At 43.8% G+C, this 16,783-nt stretch overlaps 1 protein-coding gene and 2 long non-coding RNA genes across 6 annotated transcripts in view; 1 reads left to right on the top strand and 2 right to left on the bottom strand.

Moving 5' to 3' along the window:
* PRTFDC1 (phosphoribosyl transferase domain containing 1) overlaps positions 1–7,640 on the bottom strand; it is a 94,127-nt gene extending 86,487 nt beyond the window's left edge. For 2 of the 3 annotated variants that reach the window (XM_077896768.1, XM_077896770.1), the window contains exon 1: positions 7,482–7,640. In XM_077896768.1, coding sequence (XP_077752894.1) covers positions 7,482–7,529 — 48 coding nt within the window. In that variant the 5' untranslated portion in view covers positions 7,530–7,640. Of the gene's footprint in view, positions 1–6,631; positions 6,909–7,481 lie in introns of those variants that run through there. The other variant, XM_077896769.1, reaches the window with a different exon arrangement.
* The window catches only part of LOC144313660 (uncharacterized), an 83,255-nt gene that overhangs the window by 47,505 nt on the left and 18,967 nt on the right, over positions 1–16,783 (top strand). Inside the window, exon 1 of one of the 2 annotated variants that reach the window (XR_013379286.1) lies at positions 6,246–6,984. The exons of the other annotated variant lie outside the window; for it this stretch is intronic. This is a non-coding gene — a long non-coding RNA (uncharacterized LOC144313660). Of the gene's footprint in view, positions 1–6,245; positions 6,985–16,783 lie in introns of those variants that run through there. 2 annotated transcript variants of the gene reach the window in all.
* On the bottom strand, positions 10,015–14,668 carry LOC144313656 (uncharacterized). The gene is made up of 3 exons (XR_013379284.1): positions 14,396–14,668; positions 13,888–13,952; positions 10,015–10,214 (listed from the first exon to the last, which is right to left on the bottom strand). It is a non-coding gene; the product is annotated as an uncharacterized LOC144313656 (long non-coding RNA).

The raw sequence follows: 16,783 nt of genomic DNA, 5'->3' as shown, positions 1-16,783 counted from the left end.
TACCATGGCCCACAGGGGCTAACTCTCTCGATTTGTCATCTGTAGGCATTCTCTTCCTCCTTCATTCTGCTTCAGCTACGTTCTTCTTGCTGATCCTGATCCTTCAATGTGCCAGGCATGTTCCTGCCTCAAGAGCTTTGCACCTGCTCTTTCTCTTGCCTACAATACTCTTCCCCCAGATTTCTACATGGCTTACAGTTCACTTCCTTCAAGTCTCCATTTAAATCTCCCCTCCACGAAGAGGACTTACCTGATCACTCATATAAAATAGCACCCTCTTCCTTCCTACTCATCTCTGAATCTCTTTTCCCCAGCTTTATTTTTCTTCACAGCACATGTTTCCACTGGATGTGACGCATATACATCTGTGTGTTTTGTCTTGTCTCCTCCCACTAGAATGTCAATGCCTTCTGACAGAGACCATGTCTGAGTCATTGTTGAAACCCCAGTGCCTAGAACACTGATCTAGAATACAGGAAGTGCTCAAAAATGTTCACAATTCTCCATCCGAAGACTACTTAATACTACCTGAGCTCGCACCCAAACTGATTTGCCTTGATTTGTCTCCTTGCATAAAGATCACCACTGCCCAAGGCTCTGGAAATTCATATCTACCACGGGCAGATTGTTAGCCAAATGGTGTATGTCATCTGCATATTTGAAAAGTACCACATTTGCTCTGCCTCTATCAGCAAATTGGCTGTGTGCAATGATTGAATTTGCACAGAGCAACTCTGTTTCCTAGCCCTGAGAACTCCCTGGGCCCTTAACCATCAACACCACAGTTCCTTGTCAGAGCCTGAACACCAGCTGTACGTGCAGAGCCTCCAGAAGATCCTCTGGCAGGCTACGGTAAAGGCCAGACAAGAACCCCAATGGGCATGAGGCCCTAGGGAGACCATTCAAGTGCATAGCATTTTCTGGCTCTCCTTCCAGACCACACACACTACCCACTCCACTTCCTGGAGCCCTTCCAGGTGGCGGCATCATTAACTAGTGGTCTTCTGAGCCCATTCTTCCTACCATGCAAATCCTTTACTGCCCCCTGCCCTCTGCTGCATCTCAGAGCCTACATTCTTCTCGGTGTTCTAGAGCTCAGCTCAGACACATACTGGCTGTGATGCTAGGGAAAGTACTCATCCTGCCTGAGACGCAGTTTCCCTGTCCTTTAAATAAGACACAATAAAACCTACGGACAGGGTTGGTGTGAAGATTAAGAAAGAACAGTCTCCAAACAAGGCAGGAGCAACCCCATTTGAGGATCTGCTACAAAGCAGCTGCCTCTCCAGTATTATGGACTTAATTGCACTCCCCCCACCTAAAATTCATATGATGAAGCCCTAACCTCCCACTGTGGTGACCTTAAGAGGTGAGGCCTTTAGGAAGTAATTAGGTCATGAAAGTGGAGCCCGCATGATGGAATTAGTGCTCTTATAAGAAAACCAGCAATTTCTCCTGCATGCTCTCTTTTTTTTCTTCCTCCTCCTTTGCTCCTACCCTACTCTCTCTGTCTCTGTCTGTGTCTCTCTACCATGTGAGGACACAATGGGAAGAATAAGACAGCTATCTACAAGCCAGCAAGAGTCCTAATCAGGAATGAAATCAGCCAGCACATTGATCTTGGACTTGCACCTTCCAGAACTATGAGAAATACGCATGTATTGTTTAAAACAAGCAAACAAAATGAGAGAGAGAGAGAGAGAGAGAGATAAAGAGAATTTATTTAGAGTTTCTAGGACATTTCCTGGTATATAATAAGTGCCTAATAACTGATGTCAAAAAGAAGAAAAGAATGATAAACAAATGACAAAACCAACCTGTTTTTAAGTGTCATCATGGTAACCTGTAGTCAGAGGTGGCATGGAGTAGTGGTCAAGCACACGGACTTAGAAGTCCAGCACATGTGAAGTGGGGGGTTTATAGCTTGGGACTTAACTTGGGGTTTTAGCTCTCTGTGCCTTGGTGTGTTCATCTATAAAATGGAGTCAGTGCCTGCCTCACGTGGCTATTGTGAGGATTCAATAAGATGTATAACGGAAATAAAATTCTTATATCATTATTTAATCTATAGTACCTACATAGTAACTGCGAACCATCTAGATGTGCTAAAACATCACCAGTTAACTTGCAAATTAAAGGTCTTGATTTACAGAAGAACCTCAAACCTTTTTGTCAATGTCATGTTACCTTAGTAAAAGTTACACACTTAAAAATAGAAGAAATGTATTTGTCTAAAACTATTTTATAATTAAAACTGGACTTTTCCCATTAGTCTGAAATCATGAGTTTTCCTTGTTGAGATAAAAGACAATTAGAGGTAAAGAAACTACTGGTTTACAAACAACAGGTGTTGGTGAGGATGTAAAGAAAAAGGAACCCTCGTGCACTGTTGGTGGGAATGCAAACTGGGGCAGCCACCGTGCAAAACAGGATGCAGTTTCCTCAAAATATTAAAAATAGAACTACCCTATGAACCTGGAATCACACTACTAGGTATTTACCTAAAAAAATACAAAAACACTACTTGAAAGGAATACATGCACCCCGATGTTTATATCTACAATAGCCAAACTATCGGAGCAACCCAAATGTCCATCGATAGATGAATAGATAAAGGTGTGGTATATATTCAAGGGAATATTAGTCAACCATAAAGAAAGAATGAAATCTTGCTGTCTGCAACAACACAGATGGAGCTAGAGAGTATTATGATAAACGAAATAAGTCAGAGAAAGACAAATACTGTATGACCTCACTCATACGTGGGATTTTTTTTTTTTTTTTTTAAAGATTTTTTATTTTTTTAATTTATTTATGATAGTCACAGAGAGAGAGAGAGAGGCAGAGACACAGGCAGAGGGAGAAGCAGGCTCCATGCACTGGAGCCCGACGTGGGATTCGATCCCGGGTCTCCAGGATCGTGCCCTGGGCCAAAGGCAGGCGCCAAACCGCTGCGCCACCCAGGGATCCCTCATACGTGGGATTTAAGAAACAAAACAAACATGCAAAGGAAGAAAAAAAGGGAGTAAGAGGCAAATCAAAGAAACAGGCTTTGCTTATGGAGAACAAACTGATGGTCACCAGATGGGAGATGGGTGGAAGGAATGGGTAAGATAGGTGATGGGCATTAAATTGTACACTCACCATGATAGAAAAAAAAGAATATGCTGTTAAAAAAAAAAAGACAGCAACTACTGGTTTACTCCTCATAATTCCTAATGGCACATGAAAATTGCATTGCAAATAAGTCCTAAATCTGAAGGAATAGAGGCTGCTATGAACTGTAGATAATTATGTTATTCATCGGCTTTTTAAAAAATCAAAACAAGAAATCTTTAAATAGTTTCAGCATCACAGATAATATGCTCTAAGTTTAGCCAGAACAATACTTTCTCTGTTCAAAGACACAAAACATGGCTAGGCTAGGGAAGTGACAAACACATCAACTGAGCCATTTTATACAAAATTCAAACCCCAGAACTCATTTGGCTTCTCTTTTTTTCTAATTTGAAGATATACTGAAAACCTTCTTTAGAAGTCATTAAAAATATTATTTGGCTTAGCATGTTTCTTGCACCATTTTCCGGGTTTTTTCCCCTAGGGAGAAAAACAGTTTGAAAACACATGCAAAAAACACATCCCTACTCCTCTCTGCCTCTGAGCCCCACACCCTGGGCCCCACTCTCTCCTTCAGACTGGGAGCCTGGTTGGTGCCAATTTTCAGGCTCACATCTACCCCTCAGCTGTCAGAGAGAAAAGGAGTCTCATCCCTCAGCAGTGCTTCCAGGAACCCCACACACAAACATCGAACATTGACTGGCCCAGGCCAATGAGGTGCACTCTGATGGGTGCCTCAAACCACACGTGGAGACAATGTGTAGAAGCGGCTCCCTAAAAAGAGGGGGTCCAGATTCTGCTACCAGAAGAATGAAGGGGACTCGTCAGACCAAATGACACCTTGTATCACACGTGCCCTCCTCTTCTGTGGTGGGTTCGGCACCCAACCTAGTAAAGTTGTGTTTTAGATGGTTATCTCATTACTTATCTCCAATAATGCCACAATACTGGGGGGGGCGGGGAGCACCCATAATAGAAACACAACAATCATTTTAGATTTTTCTCTCCTCCTTATGCCTTCCAAACTCACTGGGCAGGTACTAACTGTGATTCTCTTGATAATGCTTCAAGAGAAAATAAAACATAGAAATAGAAATAAAACATAGCTAAGAACCTGATCCAAAAAGGCCATATTAGTAGAGATCTTTATCTCTTCCTGAGAAGTAAAAAAGATGTACCAACCACGGGCTGGTGACCTTACTGGCTGGAGATCAAATAACCAGTCAATCTTGAGCAAAGTTTCTGAACTCAAGGTCTACAACTCTATTTGGCAATTAACATTTGCTACTGCTCATTGTTAATAATCTACTAATGTCCTACGTCCTCCATTCAATGGAAAGCCAATCTGTAGGCAAGAGTCATCTTAACTCTTAATATTCCCTTTTCTTGCACAAACCATGCTTCTTGTTTCATGCTTAAGTCATTGGCTCTATGCCCTCCCTGCCATCTACATCACATAGTTTCTACCAACTCAGAATTTTCTTCTGCACCTCATTTCTGAACAGCCCCCAAACCTGTCTCCATCATCATCCTACTAGCCACTACATCCTTCACCTGCCTTAACCCAAACGGCCTCATCTTTATATGCCACATCCAATCTTCCAGAGCAATCTCATCTTGGAAGTACTTCCCTGCAATCACAGCTTCCTACATAGCACAGTGAGTGACTTCAATCCTGCTTCTGTCGTTTGCTAGTTATGTGACCTTGGTGACTTTCTTAATCATTAAGGGTCTGTTTCCTCCTCTGTAAAATGGAGATCATTCGATTGCTCCTACCTCACAGATTTGCAAGGAGTAAATGAATAACACAGCAAAAACACACAGTAAGTGCTCAATACATGCTCGCTATCACTACCTGCCCCCTTTTTCACCGGTACCAGATCTTCCCTTTTGTTTTTTGCAACCGTCCTGGAGGGCTCTCTATTTTCCCTGGAAAGCTTCCTTCCTGAGCTCCGCCTTTCCTCTCTACCCTAGATGCCATGGGCTTCGAACTCACTCTGAATCTGCCTTCCCAACCTGCATCCAATTTGAATTCATCTAATTATGCCCAGCTCTACTGGAGAAAGTAGCAAAAACGCAGGGGTTCTCCCCATGACACATTATTTCCATCCTCTCATGAGGTCCTCACACTGCTTCACATCATCTTTCTCACAAAATTACCTTGCTTCCCAGAGAGCTTCTTCTGACACTAATAGGTTGGGCTATTTGTACTGTTCCATCAGTTGCTTTTTAGACTTTAACGATCTGCCTATCTTATTAGTCATATCAATTTACCTAATTCCTTTCTAAGGGTATATCTAATTAAAGGATAGCCTATATTGTAGCCATTCTACTGATGGGATGATTGTTTGAATGATTCTCACTGCTAATGGTTTTGAGATTGTTGAATACAATGGACTCTTTTTCCACCTTAGTCCTGCTTGCTCTTTCTGGAGCATCTGACACTTTTAATGGCCCCTCTCACCTCTCCACAAAATCCTGTTCCCTAGACACCTACTACCCTGTCTGTCCTCTCCGACTAGGCTCTTCAATATTGGTCTCTTTATCGGGATTCTGCTGGACACGCTGCCTCTTACATTTGGGGATTTCCAGGTTTCTATCCATAAACTTATAATTTTCCCCTCATTTTTATGGGTATCCTTATCCATACCAAGCATCAAATATTTGTCTATTTTCTGAAGATTTCCAAGTCTATCCAATCACCCTCCTCAATTGCAAATATGAATTTCAAATTGCCTACAGTGAGTGCATCTTGACCTGTGCACCTTGCAGACTCAATTTGTCCAGAATTAAACTTATTTCCCTTTGTATATTTTCATTCCTCCCCCCAACCCCACACACACCCCCTTGGGCCTGACTGTTCTCTCCATTGCAACTGGAGTGATTTTTTTTTTTTTTAAAGCATAAATTGGGTGTGAGGATTTCTTCTCAGGATACAATGATTTTTTTGCAATCGGTATGCCCGGTTTCTCTTCTTCACATGGTTACCTCCTACTCGCCCTTCAGGTCAGGGCTCAAATATTACTGTCAAGAGGACATCCTGACCACCTGAGCACAGGCAGTGCTCCCCAGCCCTCCTTCAATCACTCCATATCTCATTCCCCCTTTTCTTTTCCTTGCACAGGTCACTATGTGAAATCTTCTTCTTTAGTTGCTTGCCTATGTCCCTTTTTCTAGAATGTAAGCCCGATGAAGACAGAGCTTTATCCGGGTCCCTGCTGGATCCACAGAGCCCAGAACACCACCTGGAACCCCGCAGGACTGACAACAGGTGTGGAATGAATAAATAAATGAATTCCTGGTCCTTTACGATGAAAAGGTCCTGCTGATAAATTACGAACTGAGCAACACCTTTCAACCTGACTCCTTCTGTCTGAGGGTGCGGTGTTTCCTTCCCCAAGCTCCTTACTCCAGCAATCCATGCACATAATTAGACAGTTTATTAGTGAATACCACAGATCTCTGATAAAAAGGATTGTTAATGCAGCAAGTTCGCCCCACTCTCCACCCTCACCTCTGTTAATAACCACCACCTTCTGCAGAAACTATTCTGGACAGGAGCCCGGAGCTGAGGCCAGTGGCCACAGGGCAAGATGGGATTTGATTCCAGGGCACTGACAGATGGATACCCTCTGGCTGACTCTTTGAGGGGCTCCCAGGGATAAAGAGGCTCTGGTCTGGGAATCCATCGTCCCACATCCTCCCATCCAGACACGCTACTACATGGGCACTATACAGACAAGCTCTCCAATTCGCTCGCTCCTCGCTCCTCGGGTCAAGCCTGCTGTGTCTCCCTTTCGCTGACAAGGATGCCGACGCTCCAGGGGCGTGTGGAGCTCACGCCGAGACCCCGGAGCCCCAGCCCAGGTTTCAAAGCGCCAACTCGGGCCATGGGAGCTACTTTCTTTCCTGGCCGGCCTCAAGCAAGAGCCCTCAGCATCCTTTTGGGAAACAAAACTTGAGGCCGGCGCTGGAGGGGTCCGGAGGAAGCCCGGGGGGAGGGGGGGGAGGCCCGCAGGGGGGGGGCGCGCGGGGGGGGGGGCGCGCGGGGAGTCACCCGGGGAGCGGAGCCGGCGCGCGCAGCCTTAGCGCCGGGGTCTCGGAGGCCCGGGTCGGGGGGAGGGACGGGGGGGCGCTGAGCACCCGGGGCGACGGCTGTCAGGTGTCGCGGGGAGGGGAGCGCGGAAGCCGTCCGCGCGGGGACGGGGACAAAGCCGCGGCCCGCTCGCCTTTCCCGCGAGTGCATTTCAGGCATCTAATCTAAAAGGAGGGTGCCAAGAAGGGAGGGGAGGGGAGGGGAGGGGAGGGGAGGGGAGGGCGCGGGGGCGCCCGACTCAGCCCCGAAGCCGGGAGTCCGCATTTACCACGACGCCGCGCCCGTAGTCTGGCGCCTCCTCGCTGCTCCCGGCCATGTTTCTCCCGGGGAAAGCGGGAAGGGAAGCGGGCGCGGGAGGGGGCTGCAGGGGGATGGTGCCGGGGCCCGCGCGCCGCCGACCCCAGGCCTGGCTCCCGCGGCTCGCTGCGGCGGCGCCCCGCCCGCCCCCCGCCCGCCCCCCGCCCGCCCCCCGCCCGGCCCCCCGACCCCCCCGACCCCCCGACCCCCCTCCCGGACCCCCCTCCCGGCCCCCTCCCAGCCACCCCCGGCCCCCCCCGGCCCCCGCCCCCGGCCGCCCTCCCGGCGGCTCCCCGGGGCGCGGGCGAAGCTGCGGGGCCGCGCGCGGAGGCTCCGCCTGAGCACAGGCCCTGGGCGCGCCCCTGGCGGCCGGAGCCCCGGGCCCCCCGCCTGCTCCCCGGCGGCGCGCGGCTGCGATGTTATTCTCCCGTGGGAAGGCGGCCCGGGCTGCCGCCTCCCAAGGCCGTGGTCCCCGCTCTCAGGCGAGCAGGGTCTCCGAAGCCTTCCTGCCGATTTTCCTGCGCTCCGAGAGTCCACGATGTGGGATGTTCTCGAACTATGGCTGTAGACCAAACTACCCGACCGTGATTTTGTTGTACGTTTTTTTTTTTGTTTTTTTTTTTTTGGTTTTAAAACCTCGAAACCTCCAAGCCGGGAGTGTGAAAGAGCCCCGTGATTGCTTTGACCCCGGCCCAGGCCCAAGCCCGCACTTGAGGATCTGGAATGCGAAACAGGGGCCCGGCCTTCCCTGCAAGGGGGGGGGGGGGGGGGGTGTGGACATTTTTACAGATTATCTACTTTACCACTTTTGTGAGACCATATGGTCCGACTGGAATGGTTTCGGGTTGCAGTTTAAAGCAATCGCTGCTCTCAGATTCGAAAGCTGCTTTTATGAATCTTTTGTTAATTGAACCCCTAATCCCAGCCTGCCCCCAACCGATGCGCGGGTTCTTTGTCCATCCCTCAAGGGCCCGCTCCCCTGGCACGGAGATTCATCCCCCGGTGTCTGCTGACCCGCCCCATTCTTTGCAGCCCCGCTTTTGGGTTTGAAGCTCCGAGCTTCTTTTTTTTTTTTTTTTAAGATTTATTTATTTATGATAGACACACACAGAGAGAGAGGCAGAGGCACAGGCAGAGGGAGAAGCAGGCTCCATGCACCGGAGCCCGACGCGGGACTCGATCCCGCAACCCCAGGATCGCGCCCTGGGCCAAAGGCAGGCGCCAAACCGCTGAGCCACCCAGGGATCCCAACCCCCGAGCTTCTGAACACAGTTCTCCGACTTAGGCCTCTCTCTCCAAAAGGCTATTTTGTTCATGTCTGGGTTCTGGCACACGGCAGGGAGAGGAATGCTGATTTTGCTTGGTTTGAGGGGAAAATAGTCATCAATCAGTTAATGTCGCGCTAGGTTGGAAAATTATTAGTCATTCAGACGTGGCCGTGCTCACACTGTTTGTTATTAGGCTTCCCCCAGATGCCAACGCAGAGGAAGGGAGACAGCGCGTGAGTCGCCAACACTGGGCACCTTGCTTGCCGACCCACCCTTCTGCCTGGGTGATGTCGTTTCCTCATACTAGTCAGAGGTCCTTTTCAGGGCCACGTGTATAATCTGCCTCTCACCTCTTTTCCCAAATGTGACAGTTTACCTCCTATTGGCGTTGCCAAAGACCAAGCCCAGAAGTATTTTCACAACCACTGGTCACTAAAACTTCCAGGAACTGAGAAGTACTATCATTGTGGTGTGATCAGGCTTTGGGTTTCACCACACCGGCTGGTGGAGCTGGTTAAAGCAGCCTCAGGCCAGCCCCCTACCAGGCAGGTAATGTGGAGAAGCCAAAAGCATGGGGGTGAGACATGGAAATCCACACAACTAAGGCTCTCAGATGAGCCAAATGCTTGTGGTTCTCAAACCATGCTTTACCTCTTATTTACCTCTTTACTTTATCTCTTATTGCTGCAAAATCAAACTTACCCATAAGAGGCTCAATGTGGGTGTATGGGTCAGATTAGGGGCAATGGGTCTCAAAATAAATTACAGATGTAGCTGCTAAACAGAAACCAAAAAGGAACAGCTCTGGGCCCAGCCCAGGCACTGTGGAAGGTAGGAGAGAAACCGTGGCTAAAACTCTCCTTATAGGGACACCTGGGTGGCTCAGTGGGTGAACGTCTGTCTACTTTTGGCTCAGGTCATGATTCCGGGTTCCTGCAGGGAGCCTGTTTCTCCTTCTGCCTATGTCTCTGCCTCTCTCTCTGTGCCTCTCATGAATAAATAAAATCTTTAAAAAAAATCTCTCCTTATAAAAGCCATTGATTTAAAACCAAATGGGATCACAATGAAAAAAAAATATAACATGCTTGAATGACAACAGGAATCGTGAATGTATGCTCATCCTGTACAGGACATCCTAAGAAGACCACAGAATGATGAACAATCTTTTTTTAATTTTAATAGTTCATTTTATTGAAACCAGTATAGCAAAAGTTTCTCAACATTTATTGAGATTGAGATGTTTATTCACTTTTTTCAAAAAAAAGATCATTGAAAGCTGGTGTGTTTTGTGGTTATACGACGTCTCAGTTTGAAGTGGCCACATTTAAAGTTTTCAGTGGCCACCTGTGGTTAGTGGTTCCCACACTTGGGTGCTGCAAATCTCAAGTACTCTAGAATTTAGTGCATTGACTTGAAGACCTTAGGAGTGAAAGGAACTAGAGAAGAAAAGGATGAAATTTCAAATATAATTGATCAATACATTTTTCATGAAGAAGTTGATAGAAATTATACTAGCAATACAAAAGTTGACACCAACTAGTTGGATGTTTTAGTTTTTAAATATACTTGTTTTTTTAAACAAATCATTTTTATTTATTTTTTTTTTTTAATAAAGATTTTATTTATTCATTCATGAGAGACACAGAGAGAAAGAGAGGCAGAGACACAGGCAGAGGGAGAAGCAGGCTCCATGCAGGGAGCCCGACATAGGTCTCAATCCAGGGTCTCCAGGATCATGCCCTGGGCTGAAGGCAGCGCTAAACCGCTGAGCCACCCGGGGTGCCCAACAAATCATTTTTAAAAGTAAATTTGTTATCTTGTCATATTTTGATAACATTTTGTGTGATCTAATTATTCTTTGGACAGCATTAATGTAATACGATGTAATACTTGATATCACAAATGGTAATTACAATGACCAATATCCAAGAATAACAGCTTATCTGGCCAGGCTTAATTCTTCTTCTTGCATTATGAGAACTTAGAGGCAAAATTCTTTTTAAATCTCAAATTTCTGTTATGTGTCTAGTGGAATAGCTTTCCACAAGAATTCTGATTTTTTTTTTTTTTTTTAGGAACAATCCGTATGGTCTTAGCCAATGAGGCTAAGCCAATTACATCAATATAATATGCCACAATTTTCTCGTCTCTAAGAGAGGGCAATACATTGCTGTTCTATTGCATATAATGACAAGATTAACATAACAGGCAGGAGAATCCCTAGAAAAGTCCTATGAACTGTAAGGTGTTTTATTAATCTGAGATACCATGAAAATATATGAGTAAATGCTTGTAAAGTTAGTTGATCTGAAAATGACAGGGTAATTGCCTTTCTAAGATGGGTGTGATGTGATCAATCAGGAACATTTATAATCTAGGGACAAGTTGGGGCTGGTATGAGAACTGATAAGGAATATGAGAAAAATATTAAAACAATGGAAATTTCCACACAAAAAAAGGGATATTTTAGCTCAGAATGCCCATTTTCTGATATTTCTCTGAAGGAGTTGTAGAAGTACATCTTTGCTAAATTAATAACCAATAAATATACTTGAGTTTTTCTGTCATTCTCTATATTACCTTTTAGTTGTAGATTCCCTGCATCTTATTTTATTTTTTTAAAGATTTATTTATTTTAGAGAGAGGGGGAGAGACAGAGAGCGCACGCGTGTGTGTGTGTGTGTGTGTGTGTGTCCACAGGAGAGCAGGGGGAGGGGCAGAGGGATTGCAAGAATCCTTAAGCCAACGGCCCTCTGAGTGGAGAGCCCAATGCGGGGTTCTCAGGGCTCCAATCCCAGGACCCCAAGCTCATAACCTGAGCTGAAATCAAGAGTCAATCATTTAACTGACTGAGCCACCCAGATGCCCTGATATTCCCTGCATTTTAAATTCTGGGATTATCTTGTGCCACTACCATGGTAAAATCACAAATATTTATATTTACCTGAAATCTCCAGCAGGCTAAACGACTTTTATCCCAAAAACACATACTGGTTTAATGACACTTTGGTAGTTTTTAAACTTTTGCCAATACTAATCTGTTACTGAAGGAGCAATTCAGTCCATGCAACTGGGTTGCCCAAAGTCTGTCACTGTAATACTGGATTCAAAATAACAGAAAGGCATTTATTTTTTCTGAGCTCTGAAACATGAAAATAAATTTAAAAAAAAAAAAAAAACCTCTCAGCCTGGGAATTGTGTTGAAATACATAAACATATGAAACTTAGTGACTCAGATTGTTAGTCACAGAGTCACTGGTTAGAATCTGGATGAAATCCACTGTGGACAAAGGCCAGTAATAATGGTGATGATATTTTGCTTTTCCTTAGGGCTGAACAAAACCCTTTACAAATGTTACAAGTACAGAAGAAAAAGTGGCAAGAAACTTTCTTCCAAATATTCAGGGGAAGTGAGAATCTTGCTACCTTTGAGGTATTTTGTCCCTTGTACCTAAGAACAGAAGAAATATAGTTGCAAAAAAATGCAACACAAAACAACTTAACCAAAAGCCTCATTAGTATTCAATTAGCATAGTAAGCCCTCTTTCATGGCTTCTTGTTTGAAGCAGACTGGGTCCAATGTGTAGTCTTAGAATAAAGGAAATAATGGCTCCATGGTAGTTCTTACAAATAAAGCCAGGAGCTACGTTCAGAAATATGTTTTGTATTATTACACTTTCATTAGTAATTAACCTTCCACTGAAGAACACACTATGGGTAGACTTAAGCCTGTTTTTTGCACTAATGTCAGGCCTAAGTAATATCATCAACACTAAGTGCTGGGCTGTTTCAGAGATATTCTCTCACTATCTCCCCATCTGACCGGAACAGGAATTGGATAGCTTCAGAGTAGAAGAATAATGTGTCCATGTGTTCCTGCAGATCTCAGAGTCCTGGCAGCCGACCTCAACTCTCTTGGCCACCATAAAGCAGTCATTGAAAGGACACAGCTGCAGGAACTAGAGTCTGAGCACTAAATAAATCCACAGGGCTGGAGGCACAAGTCATGTCCATGACCCTAACACAATACCTTGTGGTTATGAATGAACGGATTAGCATCTAACAGTGTCATGGCAGTTTATGCAAAATTAATTGATGCCTCAGCCAGCACTGAGCTTCTAATGGAAAGATGTTCAGTTAAAAAACAAAAACAAAAACAAAAAACCCAAGGAGATCTCCTTAAACTTTGGCTGGTGTGGGGAGAGTAAAGACCAAATAGAATGGGAACTGAGCTGCTTATTTTCTTAGCTGTACATAGATTCTCTTCAGATAAGCATAGATGTGCTGTCCTCATTGGCAATACCCCAGGAACTGCTACTTCTGGTACGCCAGTGTCTGGGCTGCATTCTCGATATGAAAATAGGGGGTGCTTGGGAAAGAGGTTGGGGAGACGTGGCTTGAGGTCTGGAGTTGTTTCATATGAGGGAGGATACTAAGAAAGAAAAAGGGATTGGACACTGGGGGACCTAGAGCAACCTTTCCCAAGGTGTGCTTTGTGTCACTTTCCTTTAGATTTGAAAAAGATGACATTGTGATTCATTAGGTTGGACAAACAATGAGATAAACAAAGTTCAACACACTTCTGTCTTGTGGGGCTTCTAGGAGCTTGTAATATGCCAACACACACTGTCAATATTCAAGAAGATTGTAGCAAAATGGAGCGTTTCCCTAACTTTGTTGACCATGGCAACCTTCGCAGGGGGTGTTTTATAAAAGGTTTTAAAAGTTACACTATGGTAAATATTTTAATTTATAACTTTAATACTATCTCCCAGTAAGAAGTTTTACGTGGTCTCAAAAATACACTGAAAGAACTAAATCTTTAAATATAACATTTCCTACTATGTATTGGTATGTTTTTCTTTTTAAAAATATGCACTAATGGGCACCTGGGTGGTTCAGTTAATTAAGCGTCTACCTTTGGCTCAGGTCATGATCCCAGGGTCCTGGGATGGAACCCCAGGTCGAGGTGGGGGGGTGGGGCGGTGTATCCCTGCTCAGCGGGGAGTCTGCTTCTCCCTCTCCTTCTGCCTCTCCCCTCACTTATGTGCTCTCTCTCTCAATAAAAAAAAAAAAAATCTTTAGAAAATATATGCACTAAGAACTTACTTGGACATGAGGCCTTTCTCCATCTCTGTTCAGTCCTTCAAGTTGACATGAAACTTTGCACAGTCCTAGAAGATAAGGAACTTATTCCTACCCCCATTCGTACTTTCTCCTTCCCCCCAGCTTGTGAATAAGAGCAACCTTCTGAGTAGCAAGAAAGATGAAAGCCATCTCATTGCATCAATTCCCTTTGGTCTCTCAATGATGGTATGGTGGCTTTCAAAGGCAACCGTTTGTAGACGCTTCCCGCTTAGAGAATATTGAGGTAAACCAGCTGGCATATAGGGTGTGGGCATGATGGGTTCCTGGTATTTCCCAGGAGGTCTCTATCATATCCAGGACAATGGACATCTATTGCAGCACACACAGTAATAGTCCTGTGGTTCGTACTTGAAGGGACTGAGTTCTTTGTCTTTTCTAACTAGGAATCTCTTTACTCATCACCTCAGCTGTACCTGTAGGATTCATGGCAAATCAAACCCGATTCCCAGAGAGTGGGTGTGACTCCTACCATAGGGCCAATGCCAAACAGGGCTGTAGCAAGTCCATAGGAGCCCAGGGCCACTTCTGGGTCTGTAGCCAGAAACACAGGTGTTGAGTCTACCATGTGGGTATGGGCTTGCTTTCTCCAAATGGCCTTCTTAAGTCTTGGGCTCCATCAGGGTTTCACAATCTCCTGCCTGGATCCAGAGCTTTCACAAAGGCATTCTTCCTCTAGGATGTCTGCCAAATAATTGTTGCTATGAAGGAATATGAACAAGGGACCTCCTCATCCACCATCTTGCTGTCCTGTAACTTTTTTAAAAAGAGAATTTGAGTGTATTTTTCCATTTTAAATTTAGTATGTGCCAATAATTTTAAATCAGAACATTTGAGAAAAACAGAAGTAAAGTATGAAGGCATTTTAAACATGTTCTGAGGTCTCCCAATTTTGTGACTCTCGAAAGTGTCTCACATAGTTGTGACTAAATGTTTGCTCTGCATTTCTATACTTCTCTGTCTCACACTCTAAGCAAAATAAACATATAACACAAGTATTTTCCATGGTCTACTAAACTCTGTACAAATGTCACTTGAAATGGCAATGCCATTATTTATTTAGCCTCTCTCCACGTATTTTCAGTACTTCCAAATTTTGATTTCATAATTACATATAAATAAATCTGTTTGTAATAAAACACTTACATGCATTTTAACCATTTATGGAGGATAAATTATCCAGAAATGGAATTCCTAAATAAGGGAGTATAAATATTTTAAGGCTCTTGATATATATTGCTAAACGTAGCTTACAATATTAGTGGCTCTCTTGGATGGAAAAATTATAGTAAATTTTATACAATTTTTAACTGAAATTGAATAAAATTTTACTGCAAAAACAATTTAAAGTTTGAGGAAAAAGGTATTAGTTAACATATGTTAAAAGCTTCGTAATTGGAACTTGAAGAAAAGTCAGTTTGAATTTGTGCTTAATTCTTAACTAAAGATGACTTTATAATAATGTGCTTTTATTGCCGAAGTCCATAAAGTAGTACCTAGACTAATGAAAACTTTATGGTGCTCTGTTTCAGGGGTTTGGCTCCAAGTCAGGCAAACGGCTTTAAAATCAGGCTTCACCACCTACTGCCTGACCTTGGGCAAGTTTTTTTTAACTTCTTTGCCTTAATTTCTGCATCTGTTAATGAAGATAATGTCAGTTCCTACTTCTTAAAGTTGTTGAGGTTGTTGTGAGGTGTAGATAAAATAATGTACTCAGAGTATTGTAGTCAGGAGCACCCAGCACATTTAATCTATTATCAAAATAGAATAATTTTCTTGTTTTTTAAAATTTTTATTCATTTGTTTGAGAGAGAGAGAACCCACCCTGGAAGGGGGGAGGAGGAGCAGGAGAGAGACAGGGACAAAGCAGACTTGGACATGGGGCTCAATCTCACAACCCTAGGATCACAACCTGAGCCGAAACCAAGAGTCAGATGCACAACTGACTGAGCCACCGGCTACAATAGAATAATTTTAAATGGAATTTCTGGCCAGTTGGCATTTCTGCATTAATAAACGGATCCATTGAGGAGTTTTGAATCAGTAAACCTATAACCTATAAAAGTGTTCTCATGTAAGTGATCATATTTTCCTTGAAATTATAAAAGTGTGTGTGTGTGTATAAAGCAAAAAAAAATCTACAGGAAAAGAGTCTATTTAAATAGTACAAATAATGATGGACTTTGAATTAAGACATCTATTTTTATGTTTTTAAATTTTACATTAGAAAGTAAAACATTAATTTGATTTATGCTTTTAATGTTTGGAATAGGAAGGACAACAATAAAAGTTAACTTCCCGATGTATTAATATACTTCAAATAAGCTTATGTCAAATATAAATACATCAATAATCTCAATATTTATAGTTTATATCTAAAGAATAAGTATAAATGGACCAAATTTAGAAATCACTTAGGGATACCTGACTGGCTCAGTCAGTAGAGCACAGGACTCTTGATCTCAGGGTCATGAGTTCAAGCCCCATGTTGGGTGTGGAACCTATTTAATTAAAAAAATTATAATAATTTAGGGACATCTGGGTGGCTCAGTGGTTGGGTGCCTGCCTTCAGCTCAGGTCATGATCCCAGGATCCAGGATCGAGTCTCACATCAGGCTCCCTGCGTGGAGCCTGCTTCTGCCTCTGCCTATGTCTCTGCCTCTTTCTCTTAGTCTGTGTCTCTCATGAATAAATAAATATTTTTTTAAAAATTATAATAATTTAACATTTTTCTCAGTGTCTCTGTAAGGTACAATTGGGAAAATATTATAGCAAAAAGTTGTCCCTTTATGCAGAAGGGGTGCTTTGGCAAAATAGCTTTCTGTTTCTGTAGGCCATGTTAGATGCTAATCGGTTACTG

The sequence above is a fragment of the Canis aureus genome, chromosome 5 (assembly GCF_053574225.1).
Source record: "Canis aureus isolate CA01 chromosome 5, VMU_Caureus_v.1.0, whole genome shotgun sequence".
Lineage (NCBI taxonomy): Eukaryota > Metazoa > Chordata > Mammalia > Carnivora > Canidae > Canis > Canis aureus.
The sequence above is the reverse complement of the archived record's forward strand: the minus strand, read 5'-3'. Positions and strand labels throughout refer to the sequence as shown.